Genomic DNA, 24,606 nt, shown 5'->3' with positions numbered 1-24,606 from the left:
TCTTTTAACACAAGTGTTAGCCTAAGAATCACTACTTACAGTGATTTTAAAACATACACAAAAGAAAGTCTATCTATAGACCAAGAAATCTATCTTACTTTTAAATAGCCTCTCCTAGTGAGCTGAAAAAATCGTGAAAGTAACCTGGGAAAAACAGCTTGCTTCCATTAACTGATATGTTTCCATCCTACTGATCACCACAGAATCAAAATGAGTCAGGAGCATGAACAAATTATCAGCATTAAGAGTTTATAAATATTCCATATCTATTTAGTGTATACTCCTCAAAGAACCAACCCTTTGGTTTCTTATATTCAACATGATACACAGGCATTAGCATTTTTCACTTAGAACAACAGCTTAAAAGACATGTTGAACACTTTACATCCTTATCAACTGAAAGACAGCAGTCATCTTCGTATATGACAGAATAAATAATCAAAGCCTGTAAATCATTCATTTCAGAGTTCTGGATATTGCTGAATAATAAAGTCTTTGTTGCCTCATTTCAGCTTATTAAATTATTAACATATCTGAGACACAGTGTTTACTCTAAACATTTTGAAATGTGATAGTCTTAGACTAAGTGTCACATGAAGATTTTTCTCCCAAATCACTAAGGCAGTTTTTATGTTCAACAGCAGATACGATGCAGACAGAAAACCATGAAGTTGGCATAAGAACCACACAAAGCACAAATGAGCCCTTCTTGTCTGAAGCTTTGATTTCCTAATGTAATGCTATTGAATAACACTCATTCCAAGTCAGGAATTAATTCTGCATCACTGTAATCATTGAAATGCCAGTAGAGATCTCATTTACATGCTCTATATATGCAAAGACCAGAGAGAAAAGACATTAAATACGGATCTCTAGAAATATCAAGAAACTTTATACATCTCGGAGCATGACAATGAAAGAAGCATAACCAAACTTGTCAACCAAGCAAAACTATATTGACCAGAATGTCAATTCATTTTTGGAAAGCAATGATTAGCAGAGTTGTAGATGTGTTATGGATCTTTATAAAACTCGGTTTGGTAATGGAAGGGCCACAGGGAAGACCAGTTACAGAGCATTGTAGGTGGTAAACAAAACATGGCTGTTTAGTTTTCTCTGTTTTCTTGCTCTGAGCAACATTTGTATTAGCTTACAAAAAACCACTGTACACTCCTTTCCACAGAAGCTCATCAACTTACTGCTCAATAACAAAAATCTGTGTTCTCTGATATTCTTTGGAGCTCCATTTCTGGCAGAAAGCTTTTCATGAGCAGGTTTATCACAGTTTCTACATTTGAGGTAAAATTTTCTAGAGTAGAATGTAATCGTTTTAGAGAGAAACTGTTGCTTAGCCTTTGTTGGCATTTATTTCCTTCAAAGGGGAATTGGTAAAGCAGACGTTAAAAAGCTAGCATGCAGAATGCAGAAAATTGGATTTTTGTATTATGGTGCCTTGAAGAAAATTAGACAAAAGTTCTAAATCTTTAAAAGTTAGTGGAATCCCAAAACTATGAACGTATTTACATTAGACAACATAGGAAAAAGGAAAGATTAATACATATTTTATAAATGGTAAGACCATGGTACAGAGAAATTAAGTAACTTGCCAAATATCCTAAGTAGTATGTGGCAGAAAGGACTTGTAAGGCACTTGACTAATGCAAACCACAATCTCTTCTTCTATACTCCCGCATTTCTAATGGTTAGTTATAAAAGCATTGAGCCTCTCAGATAATTTTAGATTGTTCAAAGTCTTTTATTTAAAGATGAGAATTTTTGTATTACCACTAAACATTTTATTTCTTTAGAAGTTTGCCGATGTATACAAGATTCACAATATTTTAATAACATAAATGGTGAAAGCTTAAAACTTCATTGCAACAGCAATTTCCTCTGTACTTTGCTGAATCATCCGCTTGCTCAATCGTGTTGGTTCTGACATTAATTTAGGTGATAATGAAATAAAGATGAAATTAATAAAGAATACAAGAGGGAGGGGGAATATGAGTCTTGACTCCTACTTTACAGTGACCTTTATTTTGATCTTTTCCCAATGCTGAAAAAAAATGGTATTTTATTATGGTGTATTACAGGTCAGAAAACTACTTAACACTATGATGCTTTAAGTAAAACATGTTACAATCTTATTAAATATTTGACAACTATTGAAGTCACAGAAAAAATAGATATAGCTAAATTTATCTTTTGTAATAAGCAAATTCCAATGTGATGTTAAGTCATTCCTAAAATATGAAAGGTTACATATATTAGCTTTTCAATTACTCCAAGAAATTGCCCCAAGAAAATCTCTACGTTTTGCAACATTTCATGAGCACAAGCAAATGTAACTAGGTAAAACAACCAAGATCTTTAAGGTTTAACTTCAAAACAGCTACATCAATCCTGATGATACTTTTTCAATCTGGATGCATACATACCCAGTAAGGTGTGAATTAACTACTTTATATACATTTTGATTGTCCAGTAGAAGGGACAATTTACACATGACTAGGTTGACAGATTGCTTTTATAGATTTACTTTTTTTCACAGGAAAATAAAACTACAAAAATATATGAACACAAATTGATTACAGTCTTTAAGATCTAAAAATCACATTTTCCTCTAGTCAATCCATTATTTAAAACATCATTAAGCTCTAAGCCAAAAAAAATGACAGCATAAAGAGAATTCTCTAATGTCAACAAAACACTGTAGCTGGTAATTAGAAATTAATTGTTTCCACAGGCTTTTTAAAGCACAACATTTGTTGCCATCATATTGCAAATAGTTCAGCAATAACAAATGGAAAACTAAGTCACATTGCTGTGCCTAATAATCCAAATTTCTTTTTTTCTCTTCAACTTTAACTCCATTTTCCCTCTAGGGAGAAGCAGAGAGAAAAGAATCATACCTTCTAAATTTATTAAAGAAATTGAAATTTCTAAGCAAAATCTTTCAAAACTTAGAAAAAATAGTTCAACTTTTGCCTTTAGTGCTAAAATAATGAACCAGCTTACTAGCAAATGAAGAATAGAGGCCACTGACTCTTTAAATTCAAAATAGATTCCCCTTCTGCAATAAAGCCATTTAAGCCTTTTGTCCTTAAGAAATTTGTCATCTCCCAAACACAGCACTATTGTCAACTTCAAAGTCTAGGTAACATGTCAGTATATGCACTACAAATGCCAGAGATGATAATATAGTATAGATTAGTAGCTAGTGGTAATGTTTGACCACATGCTGAAAAAGTGGTTTTACAGTTTGCAGACCAAGTAACCTCATAAAACTGGCAATTTTTTTTTTTTTTTAATCTGGATGGAGAAATCATAATGCACACTTACAGCATGAGCCTTATACTGTGACCAAATGGTTATAAATTACCTCTTACTGTTTTTCTCATCTGGGAAGTTTGATTAGCATTCTCTGTAAACAACTGCAAGCCTTGAGCTACAAGACATAAACCAAAGCATAGTTCCAATTTACAACATACTGCACTGCTGAACTAAGTAATGTGACTGTAGTTTAAACAGAATATTGCTCAGGCAAGTGGATAAATACCTCACATATGGTTCAAATGGAACAAGGAATTAATTGCATGAACTTAAAATTATACCATTGTAAGCATTTATAATGCTGGCAGCCTCTTCATGAAATTTAGGCCAAAGGAACAATTCCCCTCACATCACCTGATTTTAAAAAGTAATAAAGATATTTTAATGTTTAACATGGCTATTTTAGATGGCTTCAGACTGAGACCTTATAGTACTTTACTAATTCAATTTCTGGCTGCTTTTCTTCTTCTATGTTATCTTTCATATTCTATCTTGAAAGAGAAGAGAAAATGGCCTGAACTAATTCCTCCTAAAGACTTCTGTGTTGTAATTAACATTTATAAATAAAAATCTTACCTTTTTTCAAATTAAGTAAACTTGCAAAACAACTGTGTAACACCAGCACCTCTAGTTCACAAGCTACAATGTTGATTAATGGCAAAAGCATTTGCAGGGTAATCACATGGGTAGAAAAGCAGGGGAGGAAGATCAGTATGAATGAGAGAATACGGGAATATATTTTGTACTAACATTTACCAAAAGCAAAGAGCACCCGATTGGCCTGCATACTTAGCATTGTAGTGAGATTCATTATGCAATAAGCAAAATCACAACATTTCCAGAACTATACAGATGGGTAGCTCTTACTCAAGTCATGGGCAGAATCAAGAATATGATTACATTCTAGCACTGCCGATTGAGTCTCCTGCTTTTTCTCAGATACCACTGGTCCATTGTGCTTATCCTACCACTATGGCCCAACTTCCTCCATTCATCTCAAAGTATTGATGGTATATGCCATAGCTTAGAACACTTCCCTTCATTTGGCTCCTTCTTGTCCGGTATTTACAGCTTAACTAGACTGTACTTCAAGTACAAAGGCTAGAAATTAATAAAACACATCCCTGAAAACAGATACCTGAAAGAAGAGAGCAACAGGAGGAGTAGCAAATGTTGTAACACTAATTCCTCCTGCTCTGTGTTTGGAAGAGACAAAAACAAAGACAAAAGTGCTCTTTGTCAGCACAGAAAACCGAATATGCTCGGGTGCCAATAATGAATAGGTGCAAAGATCTCCAGAGACAGTAAAGGGCTGATATTAAAGGTAACTTAGCTGACCATCTTCCAAAAAAAAGAAGCCACATGGGTACCATGGCATCATTAATCAGCTGCTCTATGCATTTTCTTCAATTTAAAGCAACTGCAACTTGAAACTTACCCCAGAATACTTTAAAACATTACACAGAAAAAGAAAATAGATCAGTTATTTAAAAAAAAAATTCAAGTACTCTTCAATACAAGAATAAAATACTATCTTGTGACTTTCCCACCTTAAGTTACAATTAACAATAAAGTAATTTACATAAAATGTTGCTGTTTACGACATCACAGAAACTCATAGTGCCTTTCAGATAAGACTTCTCCGTAACCCACCCGGGGAACTGAAATGTAAAAACTAAAATTAAACACTCTAGTTGATCATAAAACTTGCAAAAGAATATGAAGAGCAGTCCTAAGACGTTCTCAGTCATTGCAGAGAACTATTAAAACACTGAATTTAAGCTGAATGTAAGAGCCATAACAGGTGAGCACAGGTGTTATACAGCAATGACACCTATCAAAAGCTACACTGTCACCTACGTAAAGTTAGGTGGGCTTAATGAATGTCACTAGGTAAAACATTCAAAGTGAAAAGGGGAGCAAGGTGACTGATATGCTCTTAAATGTGCTGCTATATATGAAAATACTAGTGCAATAGTTCTCTTGCCATAGCTACTGAAAAGGCTATTAAGCCATTTAAATAATACAAGCCTACATTTCCTGTACAGTGTTATACAACTCGTTTACGGATAGATGTCTGCATAAATGAAGTGGTAGTGTAACCTTCAACTATAATTTCATTACATGAGGAAATGTAGCACAATTCTGTAACACACATTATTCTCTGTTTTGGAACCATTATTTCCGTATCCCTAAATTCCTTCCACAAGAGTTTTTCCTCCAGGTGTTCAATGACATCTTTTTCTTTCTTCTCCATCCTTAATTTGACTTTTTACACAGCTTTGTTTCAATACTCTCCCAACCTTGCTTTAGCTTCACTTTTTTCAGCACAGGTACATATGCCCTAAATAAATGGAGGGCTATACAGGTATTTTATTATAATTGCAGGTTCCAGTAATGCCAGTCACAGTCATTATACCCCACCAAAGAACAGCATAATGCAATCAGAGGCTTTCCAACCATGAAGCTAACAATTCTCCACCTAGTAAATCGAACTTGTACAAGTGGTATCCATAATCCATGAGCACCCACCAACGTAGCTAGGCAAACCAATTCAGTCTTGCTATTCTGTTACAACACATTATGATTGATATGGGCAAAATAACAAACAGCTCAGCAAGCAGATTAGACCATGATTTGAGATATGGTTAAATAATTTTAGCAAGGGTAACCCTCCCAAGCAAAATACCCACAAAGAACAAACAAAAAGCCCAGCTTTAGGTTGACACCAAATACGGGAAAGCCTGAGCAATTAAAGTTTGGCAAATTTTTATGGACCTAAATTTTTCATAGGTCTTTTAGATGGTTTTAAGTACAGCCAGAGCTACTACATTCCCTTTTAATTTAAAAAAAAAAATCTACATGCAATTAAGCTGGTAGCAAAATTGCAAACAGAACAGACTAAGAGCAAAAGGTGAAATCTGTCCCTTAAAATTCTGTCCTGTATTATCTGCAAAAGGATATTCTGCACAACAGGCAGGTTCTTGGTTCTGTAGGGTTAGTTCTATGACAACTGAAATTACATCAGACACAAAGGTGAAAAAAATTGCTAAAATAGACTGCTGGAATGTAGTACCATAGATGGGTCCAATTATTTTTTTTTTTAATTTATTTGCTTTTATGTTAAAAATGTCTTCAGGAAGTTCTGAAATACACACATGAGCTTAAGAGGCTCAAAAATGCACATCAAATAAAACAATTTCTGACTACTAGTAGTAACAGTTTTAAATATCAAAAGCATATTTTGCAAACATAAAGAGCTAGGAAAAAAAATTAGTCTGACTTGCTGGGGGAAGGGGAAGGGGCAGGGCGGGGGGCATACATTTCCAGGCCTGCTTTTTCCATGTGTTAAACCACTATATAGTCATGCAATAGATAAAGTCCATGTCTCTCATTATAGGATATTTTTCATTACATTAGAGGACAGTAATTTTTTTGTTTTCCTATATCCACATGCGAAAGTAAAATGTCCACCAAGCCCATACAAATTCTGTCGTACTCTATCATATTATTAAGTGAAATATTATCATAAATTTCAAGGACAGTGCAAGTTACATACAAAGAACAAATAACTAAATTGCCCAGTTTTCAGATTAGTTCAATCTCCATCTGATAAAAATAGTAATAAATAACATATATCCAGAAAATCAAACGTTTCAACATGGTAAAGGTCTTAATGTGTGTCAGAGACTTCAAAAGGTGCATAACAAGAAAATATAACAGGATAATACACAAGAAAACACTTATTTTCTATCATCATGAGTCAATTGGGTAACCAAACATTCAGGATTTCATGCATTAATTCAGCTCACCAGATTTGCAGGGAAAAATAATCAAACAGGCTACAAAATTTCAAGAGACTTGGGGGATTTTAGGAGTTCTCCATAGTAGCTTAACAGAAAAAGTTACCATAGAATATATTGAGTTTATTTAGAAGAAACCTTTCAATTTTGGTAAGCATTGTTATGTGGCAGACCAAAAATGAAAGCAGCCCATAAGTACCGGCTCTTTAGAAAAAAAAAAAGACAGGAGAGAAGGTAAATGGTTTGTCCAGTCCCACATTATTAGCATTGGAAAAGGTAACAGCATAATGAAAACTAAGTCTAATCAATATCTCTATCAGGTCAGTGTTTAGCCTGTCTTCCTACTGGTACAGCTCTAAAGCCTTTGGTAAATATCTTATGATTAAATATCTTAATGAAGAACAAAGATCTTACTATTAAAAAAATTTTTAAAATTGAACAACATTTACATTTGGAAATCTATGCAGTCTACATAGCCTATGCAGTCTATGTTTGTATTACAAGCATTTCAGATTGCCTTCACAGAAAGCTTACTGTGAAAAGAAAAACACAATAAGCCAAATACAATGCATTATGCTATCAATAATCGCATATGCTATTACATAATAATCCAGTAAAAAGCAGATTAAATCTTAGCATCACGAATTTCAATATTATCTTAAAAATTACAAAATTACTGCAGAAATACTTAAAAACACATTCTCTTGGGGTAAAGGTTAATAATGCACAAATAAAAAGAATCTATATCATCTGAATCCTACAAAAATAGTTTAAAAAAGTAGCTGGCTCAACTAAGTGATAATAGCAGGATAAATAGCAGCAGACATTTAAAGAAAGGCAATACTGTAGAGAAGTAATAATTATCTCTATGGAAGAATGATTCGTATATGATTACCATCGTGCAACTTCATCCCAACATCCATTAGAATTCAATCACCACCAGTTGCAATGGAAAAAAAAATAAAAACACATACTGGAGCTATAAAATAGCTTCTAACTATAGACTATGCACCACTGCTCGTTTATTTGCATAAGTGCCTTTGAATTTGAAGCTTGTAATATGGAACGTGGGCAGAAGGGAAAAGGTTTTATGAGGAATTCACAGACCGTTATCATCAGCACTGTACTCGTCAATGTTAACAGAAACTACAAACAAATGCCTTTTCTCTATTTCATCAAGGTTTTCAATAATCAGACTCTTTCTCAAGTACCACTTATCAATACATATGTGAAAACTAGACAGAATTTAAAGATTGAGAACTATTTTTATATTGGGAGGGAAAAAGGAGAAAACAGAACTATATATACACAAACACCTCAGTGCTGAGGTACTTCCTTGAAACAGCAAGATGCATGGGAGCAAACAACAAGGCTTCCATTCAAAGCCTTCTTGAAATATAGAAGAGCAAAAGACGTGAATAGCTGGTTTCTAAAATGGTTATACATATTCTCATAACTTTAAAATGACTGCCTGCAAGCATGGTTCCAGTGTTCTACTTCTGGAAGCCAAGCAACAGCCCGTGGCATGCTCTAGCAACCTGAAACTACACGACCAAAAGATACAAGTTTCTTACGGAAACAGTGACAAAGTTAACTGTCATCGTGCAAGCATTACAACTTTAATCACATTTTATAGGTACGAGATCCATTCAGTAAGAAATCCAAGGAGCAACATGTAAAATGGCAAAAGATCAAGAACAGGTAGCCAAGAAACATAAATCTGTTCCCAAGATACCTGCATTACAACTGTACAGTTCAATGCCTGGTGAGTGCGGTTAACGTATAAAAAACCCCACACCAGGCTCGCTCATCGTGACTCTCCTTTATTCACAGTCCAGTTAGATGAAGTAATCTTAAAGTAATGGGAACAACAAGCTGATAGACCAATAGGTCTGCCAGGACATGCTGCCTATTAAACACAGGACACCAAGGTTCTACTACTGACAATTTTTCAGTCACTTTGATGACAACGGCTGACAAAAATGACACTCGTGCATTAATGAGAAAGCTCTAATACACCCTGTAGAAATGGTTCACATCAAATAGCCTCAATGGAAAACAGGCACAGAGTTTGCCCTAATCTGCTCCGCCGTACTGTATTACCTGCCGATTCCCACCACGCCTGCTTTCTTTTTTGCTCAGATTTCCTCTTTCCAATGAAAAGACAGATGTTTTTTCAGCCTGCTGAGGGTTTATGCTGACCCCCATGAGGAGGTCTGCAAAACCTTTCCTACAGAAGAGCAAAGCAACACCAAGTGCCCAGAACATACACTCCTTCACTTGTCTGTAGTACAGGGTCCTAAAGAAGCAACTTCAGAATTGCTATCATTGATAATGTCAATCCATAAACTATGTTTCTGTGAAGACACCACTTTTTTTTTTTTTTGCGAAATTCAGTTATCCAGCCTCACAGGAGCCCACAAGCCCTTAATACTGCAGTTCAGTTTACTTGCTTTTCTTACTAGATCACGAAGGAATAATTCTCAGCATTTCTTTGCACTACAGTAGCAACAGTTCAGAGAAAGTTAGGATGCAACTAATTAGGTAATAAATGCAAATCATCATCATGCATGGCAAATACTTGCCTTTAAATAATACAAAAGCATAAAAATGTGCATTTGCAAATTTTCACTTGCAAAAGTGAAAATGGCAGATTGATCAATTTAAAGTTTAAATAACATGCTCGGCTCAATTCAGGGTGAATAAAATACAGTAATTTGCACAATCCGTTAAGAGAACTTAATCCTGAGCTAGATTTTCCACTTCCAGCAACACGTGCGTTTCAATACAAAAAACACTAAAACCACAGAATTTTACCCTGAATATGACCAGTGAGGCACTGGGAAGGGTGCCATTGGCTTTTTAATCAATACCACATCACCCAACAGTTCATAGACAGAAAAATCCACACAGCCTAATCTCTCCAAAGCTTCCAAGCAAATCTGTTAAGTATAATGAAGGGAAAAAAGTTCTATCTGAAAATTAATTTCTGAAAGGGAGAAAAAGTATCATTAAACAGTTTTGTAAGTTATAAAGTAACAAGTTTTATAGATATTTCATACATATCTCATGTTTCAGTTTCTTGAGCAGAACCCTTCATCTTAACCTTCCAATAACACAACCGATCAATCAAGTAGTAGGAAAATGTTACCTGCCTGGAGAGTAGCTGACATCTTTGCTGTGGCTGCTCTAAATGCAGATGTGTGCATGCACATGCAACAGACAGGGAGTCAGCAGAGCATGATCAAGACAGAGGTTTTGTTATCAGCAATGTATGTTGAGAAGCATATTAATATCATGTGTTTATGTTTACAGTTGAAGGTATAAAGAGGAGAGATCCCTCCTGATCCCAGCTCCTTCATACATTAATTAAGCACACAGAAGTAGGATACTGTTGTTAATAAGCACAGGGAATGCATTCTCTCCCTCAAAAAAAAAAGTAATCCACTCTATGGACAGCTAACTCCTATCTCTTTGAATCATAACCACTGTATCACTCATACTCCAGCCCTAGGGAATAAAGCAAGAGCTTTAGTCAGAAATCAGTGAAGACTGTCAAAGTAAACAAGAGTCTTACCAAATTTTTTACTGGCCCATGAAATGACATAGTGCTTTAAGAATGTATATATAGACAAAAGGCTCAGGAATTTAAAGGGAGCCTTTGCTGTTATATTTCCTATGGAAGTGGCAAAGGCAGCACATACTCTTTAAACAAGCTTGTGTCAATTTTCTGTCATATAACTCCATGACTTACGCTCATCGATTCAGCTACAATATTGGGAGTTGATGTTGGGTTCACTTTCAATCCTCTAGAGGTAAAGCACAAAGAATTGCATCATGTCTCCTTCAGAACCACTACAGTGGAGCTCTATGCATGTACAAGCTACACAATCTATTCCAATTTTCTTGTAAAAGGCTTTAGAAAGATTACAAATCAGCATGTGTTTTAATATATATAAAATTCTTTCTACGCTCAATAAAAGTAAATTGCTGATGGACTTGTGTCGTGGTTTAGCCCCAGCCGGCAACTAAGCACCACGCAGCCGCTCGCTCACTCTCCCTCCCACAGTGGGACGGGGGAGAGAATTAGGAAAAACCTCGTGGGTTGAGATAAACACGGTTTAATAGGACAGAAAGAAAGAAGGGAACAATAATGATAATACCAACAAAGGAATGTACAAGAACAAGTGAGGCCCAATACAGAAATTGCTCACCACGCCGTGATCGACAGCCCGTCCCCGAGCAGCGATTTCCGCCCCCCCGGCCAACTCCAGTTTATGTACTGGGCATGACGTCGTATGGTAGGGAATATCCCTTTGGCCAGCCTGGGTCAGCTGTCCCAGCTGTGTCCCCTCCCAGCTCCCCGTGCATCCCCAGCCTGCTCGCTGGCAGGCCAGCACAAGAAGCTGGACTGTCCTTGACGGCTCAGCAACAACCCAAAACATCAGCACATTATCAACAGTTCCTCATCCCAAATCCAAAACACAGTCTCACACTAGCTTCTGTGAGGAAAACCAGATCTATCCTGGCTGAAACCAGGACAGTATCCCCCCCTTATTCCATACCATTTACGTCATGCCCAGGTCCTATACTTTTCAATACATTCCAATTATTCATTATTACTCTTCCTGTCTTTTAATATATACACACAGATATCACTCTCTTAGTCCATGGGCCATCACTTTAAAATGTCTATGGAGTTCAGTCAGTCCATGACTCTGGGCTTCATCCATCATAGCAGTCTCTCAGGGCAGGGGAGATGGTATGTGGTGTTGGATTGTCATCTGGCACGGTCCATGTCCATGATCTGCAGGTCGAAGATGTCGATCTCGAGGGATTTGTTGGGCGCAAGCTGCTGAAGCCAGTTCTGGTTTCATCACTGCTGCACGTTGCTTGGTTTCAGTGAAGCTCATTCTTCATCAGTCTGGGTGATTCTTACTATAATACCATTGATATGGTAGATAGCAGCCATAGTAGTAATGTCATTCTGAACAATTAACATAATACAATTCAAATCATTGACTGTTTTCACCCAAAATCAAGTCTCCTTGAGGTACACATCGGACTTCCCCATCCTTCCGCATTACCCACCAAGTGCACCCAGGTCCCTGGGCAAAGGCAATCCCACGAACGGGTTTGCCTTTTCCTAATGCAGGAGTAACCCAGACTGTCTTCCCCAGCATGTTTCTCACATGCACCACAGGGACTTTATCCCCTTCTAAAGTACGTAGAAGTTTTGATTGGGCAGGGCCGGCTCTATTAGTAGATCCCCTAGTGTTGACTAACCAGGTGGCTTTGGCTAAATGTTTATCCCAATTTTTGAATGTCCCGTCACCCATTGCTCTCAGTGTAGTCTTTAACAGTCCGTTGTATCGTTCAATTTTTCCGGAAGCTGGTGCATGATAGGGGATATGATACACCCACTCAATGCCGTGCTCTTTGGCCCAGGTGTCTATGAGGTTGTTTCGGAAATGAGTCCCATTGTCTGACTCAATTCTTTCGGGGGTGCCATGTCGCCATAAGACTTGCTTTTCAAGGCCCAGGATAGTGTTCCGGGCAGTGGCATGGGGCACAGGGTATGTTTCCAGCCATCCGGTGGTTGCTTCCACCATGGTAAGCACATAGCGCTTGCCTTGGCGAGTTTGTGGAAGTGTGATATAGTCAATCTGCCAGGCCTCCCCATATTTATATTTCAACCATCGTCCTTCATACCAGAGAGGCTTTAACCGCTTGGCTTGTTTGATCGCAGCACACGTTTCACATTCATGGATAACCTGTGCAATAGCATCCATGGTCACGTCCACCCCTCGATCCCGAGCCCATCTATATGTTGCATCTCTTCCCTGATGGCCTGAGGTGTCATGGGCCCACCGAGCTATAAATAATTCACCCTTATGTTGCCAGTCCAGATCCACCTGAGCCACTTCAATCTTAGCAGCCTGATCCACCTGATGGTTGTTTTGATGTTCTTCGGTGGCCCGACTCTTGGGTACGTGAGCATCTACATGGCGTACTTTTATGACCAGATTCTCTAGTTGGGCAGCAATATCTTGCCACAATTCAGCAGCCCAGATGGGCTTGCCTCTGCGTTGCCAGTTGCTCTGCTTCCATTGCTGTAGCCACCCCCATAGAGCATTTGCTACCATCCATGAGTCAGTATAAAGATAGAGTACTGGCCATTTTTCTCGTTCAGCAATATCTAAAGCCAGCTGGATGGCTTTCACCTCTGCAAACTGACTTGATTCACCTTGTCCTTCAGCCACTTCTGCAACTCGTCGTATAGGGCTCCATACAGCAGCTTTCCACCTTCGATGTTTGCCTACAATACGACAGGACCCATCAGTAAACAGGGCATATTGCCTTTCGTTCTCTGGCAGTTCATTATATGGTGGAGCCTCTTCAGCATGCGCCACCTCCTCTTCTGGTGATATTCCAAAATCTTTGCCTTCTGGCCAGTCCATGATCACTTCCAAGATTCCCGGGCGATTAAGATTTCCTATTCGAGCCCGCTGTGTAATAAGCGCGACCCACTTACTCCACGTAGCATCAGTCGCATGATGTGTAGAGGGGACCCTCCCTTTGAACATCCAGCCCAGCACCGGCAGTCGGGGTGCCAGGAGGAGCTGTGCTTCAGTACCAACCACTTCTGAGGCAGCTCGAACTCCTTCGTATGCCGCCAATATCTCCTTTTCAGTTGGAGTATAGCGGGACTCAGATCCCCTATATCCTCGACTCCAAAACCCTAGAGGTCGACCTCGAGTCTCTCCTGGTGCCTTCTGCCAGAGACTCCAGGTAGGGCCATTCTCCCCGGCTGCCGTGTAGAGCACATTTTTAACATCTTGTCCTGCCCGGACTGGCCCGAGGGCTACGGCATGAACTATCTCCCGTTTGATTTGTTCGAAGGCTTGTCATTGCTCAGGGCCCCATTTAAAATCGTTCTTCTTCCGGGTCACTTGATAAAGAGGGCTTACAATCAGACTGTAATTTGGAATATGCATTCTCCAGAAACCCACAACGCCCAGAAATGCTTGTGTTTCTTTTTTGCTAGTTGGTGGAGACATAGCTGTTATTTTGTTGATCACATCTGTTGGGATCTGTCGACGTCCATCTTGCCATTTTATTCCTAAAAACTGGATCTCTTGTGCAGGTCCCTTGACTTTACTTTGTTTTATAGCAAAACCAGCTTTCAGAAGTACTTGAATTATTTTCTTCCCTTTCTCGAAAACTTCTTCTGCTGTGTTGCCCCATACGATGATGTCATCAATGTATTGCAGATGCTCTGGAGCTTCACCCTGTTCCAGTGCAGTTTGTATCAGCCCATGGCAAATGGTAGGGCTGTGTTTCCACCCCTGGGGAAGTCGATTCCAGGTGTATTGGACACCTCTCCAAGTGAAAGCAAACTGTGGCCTGCACTCTGCCGCCAAAGGGATCGAGAAAAACGCGTTAGCAATATCAATGGTGGCGTACCACTTGGCTGCCTTTCACTCCAGTTCATATTGAAGTTCTAGCATGTCCGGCACAGCAGCGCTCAGTGGCGGCGTGACTTCATTCAGGCCACGATAGTCTACTGTCAGTCTCCACTCTCCATTAGACTTTCGCACTGGCCATATGGGGCTGTTGAAGGGTGAGCGAGTCTTGCTGATCACTCCTTGGCTCTCCAGCCGACGAATCAGCTCATGGATGGGGATCAGGGAGTCTCTGTTGGTGCGATATTGCCGCCGGTGCACTGTTGTGGTAGCGATCGGCACCTGTTGTTCTTTGACCCTGAGCAACCCCACCACAGAAGGGTCCTCTGAGAGACCAGGCAAGGTGGACAGCTGTTTAATTTCTTCCGTCTCCAAGGCAGCTATACCAAAAGCCCACCGGTACCCTTTTGGGTCCTTGAAATACCCTCTGCTGAGGTAGTCTATGCCCAGGATGCACGGAGCCTCCGGGCCAGTCACAATGGGGTGCTTCTGCCACTCATTCCCAGTTAGGCTCACTTCAGCCTCCAGCACAGTCAGCTGTTGGGATCCCCCTGTCACTCCGGAAATACAGATGGGCTCTGCCCCTATATGGCTTGATGGCATCAGGGTACATTGTGCACCGGTGTCCACTAAAGCCTTATATTCCTGTGGGTCTGATGTGCCAGGCCATCTAATCCACACAGTCCAATAAACTCGGTTGTCCCTCTCCTCCGCCTGGCTGGAGGCAGGGCCTCTCTAGTCCTGCTCATAGTACTCGTTACCCACTTCTTGTAAATAGGAATCAGAAGTCCTTTCAAGAGGATCAGAGGTGAGATCAGCTCTTCTATTCTTTCTGGGAAGCTGCCCACTGGAAAGTGGAGCGACGATTTTCCTCGAGGAACCTGAACCCCCTTTTGTAATTGTTTTTCCTTGCAGCTCGCGTACTCGTGCCTCTAGGGTCAAGGTAGGTTTTCGATCCCACCTCCTCATGTCCTCTCCGTAGTCACGCAACTGAAACCACAGGGTGGCTCGCGGTGTGTATCCTCTATATCCTCTCTCTTGAACAGAAGAGCGCTTACTCCTAATGGCTGAGACACTGGTCCGTATGGGTGGAGGGTAGGGCATGTCCTCTTTGAATTACCGGAACTCTCGGGACAGTTTCTCTATAGCAGAGACGCAGGCCCGTAGGGAGGAAGAGAGACTTTCTTCGTATTGCCGGAGTTGGCCAGCCAATTCATCCACCGTTGGTCTCTCTCCGTCCTTCCAGGCCATTACTGCTAATGAGTTGGCATATGATGATGGTGCACTCCGTACAAACTTCCGCCACATAGGTTGCGTGCAATTGACTTCATCTGGATCTTTGGATGATTGTCCATTGTCCAAGTCACCATAAATCACTTCCAGCACCGCTAGCTCCCTCAGGGGATACCTTTCTCCATGGTGGTCCACTTGCCTGGGTGACATAGAACATCTTCCTTGAAGGGATACCTTTCCTTCACACCCGACAGGAGTCGTCTCCAGAGGCTGAGGACTTGTGCACCTTTTCCAATTGCTTTGTCAATGCCCCCTTCCCTAGAAAGGGATCCCAGCTGCTTGGCTTCCCTACCCTCTAATTCCAGGCTACTGGCCCCATTATCCCAGCATCGGAGCAGCCAGGTGACAATGTGCTCACCTGGACGACGGCTGAAATCCTTTCGCATATCTCGCAATTCACTCAGGGATAGAGATCGGGTAGTTACCGTCTCTTTTATAAGTTCTTCCTCTTCCTCCTCTTCAAGTGATGACCTGCTCTCTTCCCTCTTCCGTGCTTGTGATGGCCCTCCTTCAGAGCACTCTGCCTCCTCACTCTCTTCCTCTGGCTCCTTCTTAGCAGAATCTTCCTCCTCCCTTACTAAACGAGCTGACTTCCGCTTCCAAGATTTCTTTTGTACAGGGGCAACTGATACCGGGATGGGCTGGTTCTCTGGTTCAGCTGCAACAGTCTGAGTAGCTACAGTGCCCGCCGTGGGGGCTGGAGTAGTGGCAGTGCCCGCCATGGGGGTTGGAGTAGTGACAGTGCCTGCCACAGGGGTTGGAGTAGTCACAGTGCCTGCCACATTGCCATCAGACCCAGAGAGCCCCTCTCCCCTTTGCATAATGTTAAATAGGGTTCGGTAGGCATGGGCCAGGCCCCAGCACATGGCAATGATTTGTGTCTCCTTGGAGCTGCCAGGCTGACAGCATACTTCTTCCAGATATTCTGCTAGTTTATCAGGATTCTGCACTTGTTCGGGAGTGAAGCTCCAAAACACCGGAGGTGCCCACCGCCCCAGGCATTTGCCCATGCTGTTCCACACACCCTGCCATTCATAACTATCCAGCCTTGGGGCAGATCTCCGGGTGATATTCTTAAATTGCTTGCCAACCTTAGACAAAACCGAAACAATGTTCCCCAGAAGTAGCAATAGAGGTATTTTAACCAGCCAAGGGTGTTCAAAATACTGAAAAATTATTGTGATGAAGGAGGAAATGTTATGATAGAGGGTAGCAAAGGTACCATTCTGCATTTCCTCCATAAAAAACCTTTCAGAGGCAGAAGTATAATTGCTAATCGTCTCCACAAGACTGTAGCCAAAATACAGTAACGGCTTTAGTACAGAGCTCAGATGATACCACATTAAGCTCAAGGTCAGTGCTCTAAAAACAAAATTCACAGACGAGACATTACTAATCATTGCAGAGTACAGCAGCCCGCAGAAACCAACACCGATCCTTAACATGTACAGCAAAGACGAGAGTATGATGCAAATCAAACTGATATTGTGACCTGCAACCGTTATTATCTCAAGCCTCGGGCCCCACGTTGGGCGCCAAAAAGGACTGTCGTGGTTTAGCCCCAGCCGGCAACTAAGCACCACGCAGCCGCTCGCTCACTCTCCCTCCCACAGTGGGACGGGGGAGAGAATTAGGAAAAACCTCGTGGGTTGAGATAAACACGGTTTAATAGGACAGAAAGAAAGAAGGGAACAATAATAATACTACCAACAAAGGAATGTACAAGAACAAGTGAGGCCCAATACAGAAATTGCTCACCACGCCGTGATCGACAGCCCGTCCCCGAGCAGCGATTTCCGCCCCCCCGGCCAACTCCAGTTTATGTACTGGGCATGACGTCGTATGGTAGGGAATATCCCTTTGGCCAGCCTGGGTCAGCTGTCCCAGCTGTGTCCCCTCCCAGCTCCCCGTGCATCCCCAGCCTGCTCGCTGGCAGGCCAGCACAAGAAGCTGGACTGTCCTTGACGGCTCAGCAACAACCCAAAACATCAGCACATTATCAACAGTTCCTCATCCCAAATCCAAAACACAGTCTCACACTAGCTTCTGTGAGGAAAACCAGATCTATCCTGGCTGAAACCAGGACAACTTGCCTTGCAAAAGGCTTGCTTCCTCCTCTGTAAGGGAAATCTCCAGCTTCTACCATGAAAAAGGAATTATAAATAAAAAACATTTTTCTCCCTTTTAGGAACAGATCTATAAATAAGGACAGCTGTAGGACACTACTGAGATCTTGCATTTCTTCCATACGGCTGAAGTAAGTGGCTCTGGTGACTGAGCAAAACTATCCTATAAAAAAAATCTTAAAAAAAACTTCAAGTCAAAAACCTAAACCAACTACATATAACCACCCAGGTATCTCAGTACGTCACATCACACTGCCATGTTACGTAGAGACAGCAAAAAACAACCTGATATGGGCACAAAAGCAGATCACAAAGCCAGGAAGTTAGGACAATCATTGCATCACGTCTGCAGTGGACCCAGGCTTCCCAACTATGGCATGATGAAAGGCTTACTAAGAACCCAAACACACATACATACAGCCCTTTAGGATTCATTGCCTAAGCAATCACAATAAATTATATCCTTCAGAGACTGAAGCGTGCTTTAAGCACGCTGATAATCCGCTAACATTGAACTGACAGCAAAGTATCATGGCCCTGGGGACAAAAGTTTATGAGCCACTCAGCTCTTTAATTAGAGATGGTGGTAAGGGCACACGCTCAAGATGAGCAAGACCTGGATTCAATACCTTGTCAGCACATGGATTTTCCAATCCAATCTTCCATCTCCCTGGGGTGTGACCTTGTTATCATATTATAGGATAAACTGGGAAATCAGCCTACTCATGTTCTATTGCTGTTATTATCAGAATCACACAGAATAAGCACCAGAGAGCAGTAAGAAAGAAAACAATAGGGAATGTGATCATTGCTGTAAGGAGGCCACTCTCCAAAAGGAAAAGGTCCTGGGTTCCTGCCTTTGTCTTCGGAATGCTGTGTTTTACTAAAAGGCTCTACAGTGCAAAGGCATAAAAATTTATCTGGCAGATTCAACTAGTGACACCTTCAGTGTGATCTGAACCTTTTGAGAAGCACAATTTAAGTGATCATGACATACAAGTACACTAGCTCAAACCTAAGCATAAAACCAGAAAATAAGCGACATATTAAAAACAGTCCTTGCCATCATCAAAAGAAAAAAAGTTTCTCTGGTAGAAACACTTCACAAAATTCAGAAAAATAATCACTTCAGAAGTTAGTTTTCTGAGTACATGAAAACTCAGGTATAAAACTTAGAAGAGCCATCACATCAAGATTTCATGGCACTGAGCATATCAACATATGCACTGAAGTCACAATTTCAGCTGTTTGGAATTTGTTTAGAATTACAAATTCTGATTAAGTAGAGGCAACTAAGGAATATATCACATTTTATACAATTTAACTTTTTTACCTGTCTGGATTTCTGTGAAAAGTAACAAAGTATAAAATACAAGTCTAAACTTAAATGTGACTTAAAATATTTCCTGTATGTCTTTAAGTTGTCAGCCTGTAAAATCAACAACATCTCTTAATCCAGAGCAAGAATGCTGTTTTTTTAAGAATGCTAGAGAATCTTGAAACAGGTTAGATCAGTCTTCAGGGGCAAGGGACTGGTTGTATCCATTGCCTTTAAGTAAGGAAGGACCTCTTTCTTTCACAAGAAGCTTTCACAAGTTAAATAGTAATGAAGCCTTATGTAAAATATTCATATAAATATACACACACAGATTCTTTGCTTTTATTCTAGCAAAGAAATGTCAGAGTTGTTTTTTTTTTAAACAGGCCAAGTACCTATGTTCTTTCTGTCAGCAGGAAGAGTCATCTCTCAGCTGTACAACAAGGGTGGAATTTCTCTCACCTGACTTTATACTACCCTCATCAATCAGGGCTCCCTTTACTTTTTTTTCTTTTTTAACATTTCCAGAGACCAATTTATCTCATCCCAAAATAGGCTGCTGAAACAGCTGGGATGAATGACTCTCAGGACATATCCTTTCTCTAGACTGGCTCTATGAGCTACTGTAACTAGCTCAAATTTCAATATTCATTCTTAGACATCTGAAGAATGACAAAAGAAAAATCTAGCCCCTGTTTGCATGTTTACCCATCCTAGGAATTGTGCCAAAGAGGCTTCAATTACTTCTGAGAGTCATTCAAAGCCCATGGCAGTCTGCTCCAGGCAGGTGCACCCTTATCTCCTTCTTATGCAGATGACAAATGCTAACCTACACTGAATGTAATCTTAAAATCTTAAAAATGCAAAGAAAAATTAGGCAGCAATTTTTATTTATGTTCACTATATTTATTATTTTTATTTATTTATGTTTCACTCAGAGCCATAGATTCATAAATATGCTCATCGGAGCGATGCAAAGTCAAAACAGCTGCTTAACTTAGTTATAAAGAGGCCTCTGGTGGCAGTTGTGAAGTATAACTTCTCAGAGTTTTATGAAATATGTATTTTGATGATATAATTTTCTATGCAGAAACAGCTACAGAACGCAGACTAAGCAGTTAGATTCGCAGTGAAAATTTTGACACATTACTGCTCATCTCCAAAGCACTATTTCAGTCCATCCTTCTCGATGCCTACACCACAGTTGTCAAATTAGTCTTGAAGTTGCATATATTTCCAGTTAAAGGATCTGATTTTCAAATAGCTGCATTGAAAACTTCAGTGTTAAAGTTATCTCTAAAGATAGTAACAATTAAGTTAAGGTTATGAGGTCTGCTCATTCCCCAAGACCAACCATGAATTCTCCTTGAATTTGTTTTAAAAACTACATAGACCAACAAGAAAAATTCACAGAAATATTTATATAGAAATATGCAACATTTCTTGGGTAAGCATAAGAAAAAAATAAACCTGCGGAGTAAAACATATTAGGCTGGCAAATGCATACAGCTTCTATAAAATTCAATTCCATTATTATAGCTTCATGACACTGACCCACAGGGAACACAGGAAACCCAAAAGTTAGGCACATGATTAGGATCAATCACACAACCTACAAGAAGCTAGATAAGGCCTCCTGCCTTCTAGAAAGAGCCAGCAGACAGGAGAATCGTAATAACATGGAGAATTTTAACAGGTATTCTATGATTCTAGGTATGTTAAGGCTGGCATGAAAGACATGTGAATGGAGACATGCATGTGCAGGGACTGAAAGATGAAAGTAGGCCAAGGACTGAAATAACAGCCTGTGCTCGATCACAAAGCACACCACTCCCAGCAGTAAAATTGAGGGATGCGTTTTTATGTCAACGCCCAAAGTCCTGCTCTCTGGTAAGGTTGCAGCACAGGCTCCCATCAGCAGAGGACACCGCATCCCAACACCAGCAGAATGGCAATAAGATTCCAGTGCATCCATACACCATCCTTTTCCTGTGTCCAACAGGACAAGGAGATGATAGACATGTATTTCAAACATGCATGTAAGATGAGGGAAGACAACAGCTTGGCCTGAGATTTACAGAGGCTGACATAGGCTGGGGCAAAGGGCAGCCCTGTAACAGCTGGTGATTTGCTTATTGGCTGGAGTTAAAAAAAAAAAAAGAAATCAATCCCAGTACCTACTAAGGGCCTGCAGAGAGGACTTAAGCAGATGAACAGACAGCTGGGGACTTTCTCTGGCATGGCCAACTTTTCTACCTCTCTCTTGGGTCTTGACACTGGCATCTCAGAAAGGGAATAGCTGAAGTACAGCAAGTCCCATCACTGGAACACAGACTCTGAAAGCCATTGTCATCTGCAACAACTGCATCACGCAGCTCCTCTTGGGATGAGGCTACAGCAAGCAGCTACAACTATCCCTTCCACCATCCATCTTTCACCAATCACAATCCATTGGTCACTACCTTAGAAGCTGTCCAGGATGCAAATTAAGTTAAAAAGTTTGTGTTGCATAGTACCAAATGCAAACCGCTAAGTACTTTCATCTGAGCAAAACAGACAAGATCTACAAAAGATAATTTAACACTTCTCCCATCAGACTGGCCAGCCTGCAAACTGTACTAACAAAAGAGCAATGCTAAAAACGTTTACTATTTGGTATTTATTACAATAACTAGCTGAACTGCCCAGCCAACATACACTATATTTCTACCAAAATAGCTCCCTTTTAGTTCTTAATAGTAAACCCTTGAACAGGTTTAAAGCAACAGGTCTATCTGTTGCTTTAATCTTTTTATTTATGCCACAGTTACCTTGCAAGATATTCAGGATGGAAGATAACCTGAAAATCTTCACGGAATATCTATTTTTAAAGTACAGATTTACAAAACATTGTACAACTAAAGCGCTGCACTGTCTATGCACAGCTGCATTTTTTCGCAATGGCATTTCAGTGCAGGTCCAATCCAATAAAACAGACTTAACCGCTCTTTCAAAGAGATTCTTTGTTTTCATAGAATGACAACTCAAATCGTTAAATAATGAAAAAAAATTTAGCTTAACACTTGTCCAGAAGGGATTGTAAAGGATTTATACTGCCAAAGATAGAAAGTACATCCAAGTAACATGAAATACACTGCAAACAAACACTGAAAACGCTTCAACTGACAAGGTCAAATTTATATGAAACAACTCATAGCTATGTGCATAAGTACACAACTTGTTACACATCCACAACCAGACAACAGGACCCTGCCAATTGCAGACACCCAACATGGAACTTTTCACCCATAATCTGCTCCATCCAGTCCCACCAGCAGTCCCTCAGACAAACGTAACAGTAAAATTCATACTGCGGAGAAATACAAGCTTTGCAATAGAGTAACAGACCAATGGCTCATCTTTCCTTTTATCACACTTTAACTGTTTGTACTTTACCTAACCAAGAGCAAACCCCTTACTGAGGTAAGTTGAATTAGGACCCAACGAGTTGGTAGTCAGTCCTGCAGGACTGGATTTGCCAGCTTAACAAAACCCGCAGCTCTAGTAGAAGCAGCAAGCATTCTAACCCACGCAACTTGTCCAAGCTTAAATCAAGGGAGCCATTGGCATAAAGTAGGGGTAAACCTTGTAATTGTTAATGCTGTAAATATGTAAAGGCAAAAACACCTGCAAAACCTTTTGGAGCATTGCAGTCCAAAAGCACGTTCACCAGCATTTGCAATGTTAGATGGGTCAGGTAGAAGCTCTTCTCTCATAGTTCTCAAGTAACTTGACAAAAATGGTTTCATGGTAGAGACTTCTGACTAATTTTCCTGAGATAGCTACAGAAAAGTCCTGTGTATAAGAGTGCTCCCAAAGCAGCAATACTAACATTTATTTTGCAGAATCTAAGTTTATTCATGTATTTATAATGTTACAAGTACCTCATCAAAGAGGTAAGCAAAAAATGAAGGGAGGTGGGGGGAAGATTATAGACACTGTAAGTAACACACAAAAAATTGTCAATTCCGAATAACAGGAAAAAAGTTTGATAATAATGGCACTTTTTAAAAGTGTACCTTGGGATTCTTACATTTACAAAAAGACTTTTGGGAAACACTTGCCCTTCCATTTCCTTTAAGGTCTTTCTTCCCAATGGCTCTTAGCTGCTAAACAGAAAGCAGTACGGGGGGCGGGGGGGAAAGGTAAGCAGACCAAAGTATACAGAAGTACAACCACCACTCCCCATGGTTTCTCTGCATTTGGCAATTCAAATTCCAGTTTCAGCTGCCCAGTGCTTTGAAACAAATTCTTTGCAAAAATCCAAGACTCCCATAGAGCTGACAAGGACTTCACAGTACCCATGAATTTCAAACCAGATGGTCTGAGAATAGTAAGTGCTGCCTTTTCTTCTCAGACCAAGAATTCATATACCTTAAATCAAAACATGTATTTCTAGAAATATGGATAGACAAAACCAAGGCACATTACTGCAGACCTAAAACTAGGTAAAGGTCTTGGTGTAAAAGAGCAGGAAAAAAAAAAGATAAGATTTCACCTGATTTTTTCAGACCCAAAGACAGTAAAGATGATAAAGAGCAAGAAATCATGGAAAAGCAGTTTTCAAGCACAGGTCTGATTAAATCCTGCCCTCTGCTTCAGTGCAAAGAACATGTATTCTAACATTATTTTGAACCCTGAAACACAATTCTCTTTCAATGCTAAAGCAAATGTTTGGTCCACATAACGTGCATTTACTCTTCATAGATGATGCAGAACAAAAAAATACAGAACGATATATACAATACAGAGAAAAAAAAATGTAGGCCTTTAAAAAAAACTTCAAGAACAAAGTCATCGTTATTTGCATTTAAATTATTGTTATTATATATTATATATATATGGGGGGGGGGGGGTTGGTTTGTTGTGTTTTTAAATTAACATGCATCATTTCCTTACCTTGCAAACAGTCTCTGTATCCCAAGGTAAGATAGTCCTCAGATCAATAACTTCACAGGACACACCAAGCTTTTCTTGAGCCATTGTTGCCACCTCTTTGATCACATGTACCTGAAAAGGCAATATATTATCACCAAGTAAACATTTAATTTCTGTTTAAGAGGTTCTAAATCACGCATACTGAATACAAGCGGTTTAGCAGAAACCTTTTTATTCAGTAGTCTAATAAGCATTTATTACTCAGTTCATTCTTCCTACTTACTAACATTATTTCTAGTATTTTAGCACCACTTCAAAAACTAACTTCAGTGAAGAATTGATGAAAACAA

At 40.0% G+C, this 24,606-nt stretch overlaps 1 protein-coding gene across 1 annotated transcript in view; it reads right to left on the bottom strand.

Moving 5' to 3' along the window:
• The window catches only part of BCKDHB (branched chain keto acid dehydrogenase E1 subunit beta), a gene marked incomplete at both ends in the record, with an annotated part of 138,138 nt that overhangs the window by 68,824 nt on the left and 44,708 nt on the right, over nt 1-24,606 (bottom strand). Inside the window, one exon of the mRNA XM_081997181.1 lies at nt 24,278-24,388. Coding sequence (XP_081853307.1) covers nt 24,278-24,388 — 111 coding nt within the window. The remainder of the gene's footprint in view (nt 1-24,277; nt 24,389-24,606) is intronic.

Source organism: Phaethon aethereus, assembly GCF_964289735.1.
Source record: "Phaethon aethereus genome assembly, chromosome: 3".
In the NCBI taxonomy this organism is placed as follows: domain Eukaryota; kingdom Metazoa; phylum Chordata; class Aves; order Phaethontiformes; family Phaethontidae; genus Phaethon; species Phaethon aethereus.
The sequence above is the reverse complement of the archived record's forward strand: the minus strand, read 5'-3'. Positions and strand labels throughout refer to the sequence as shown.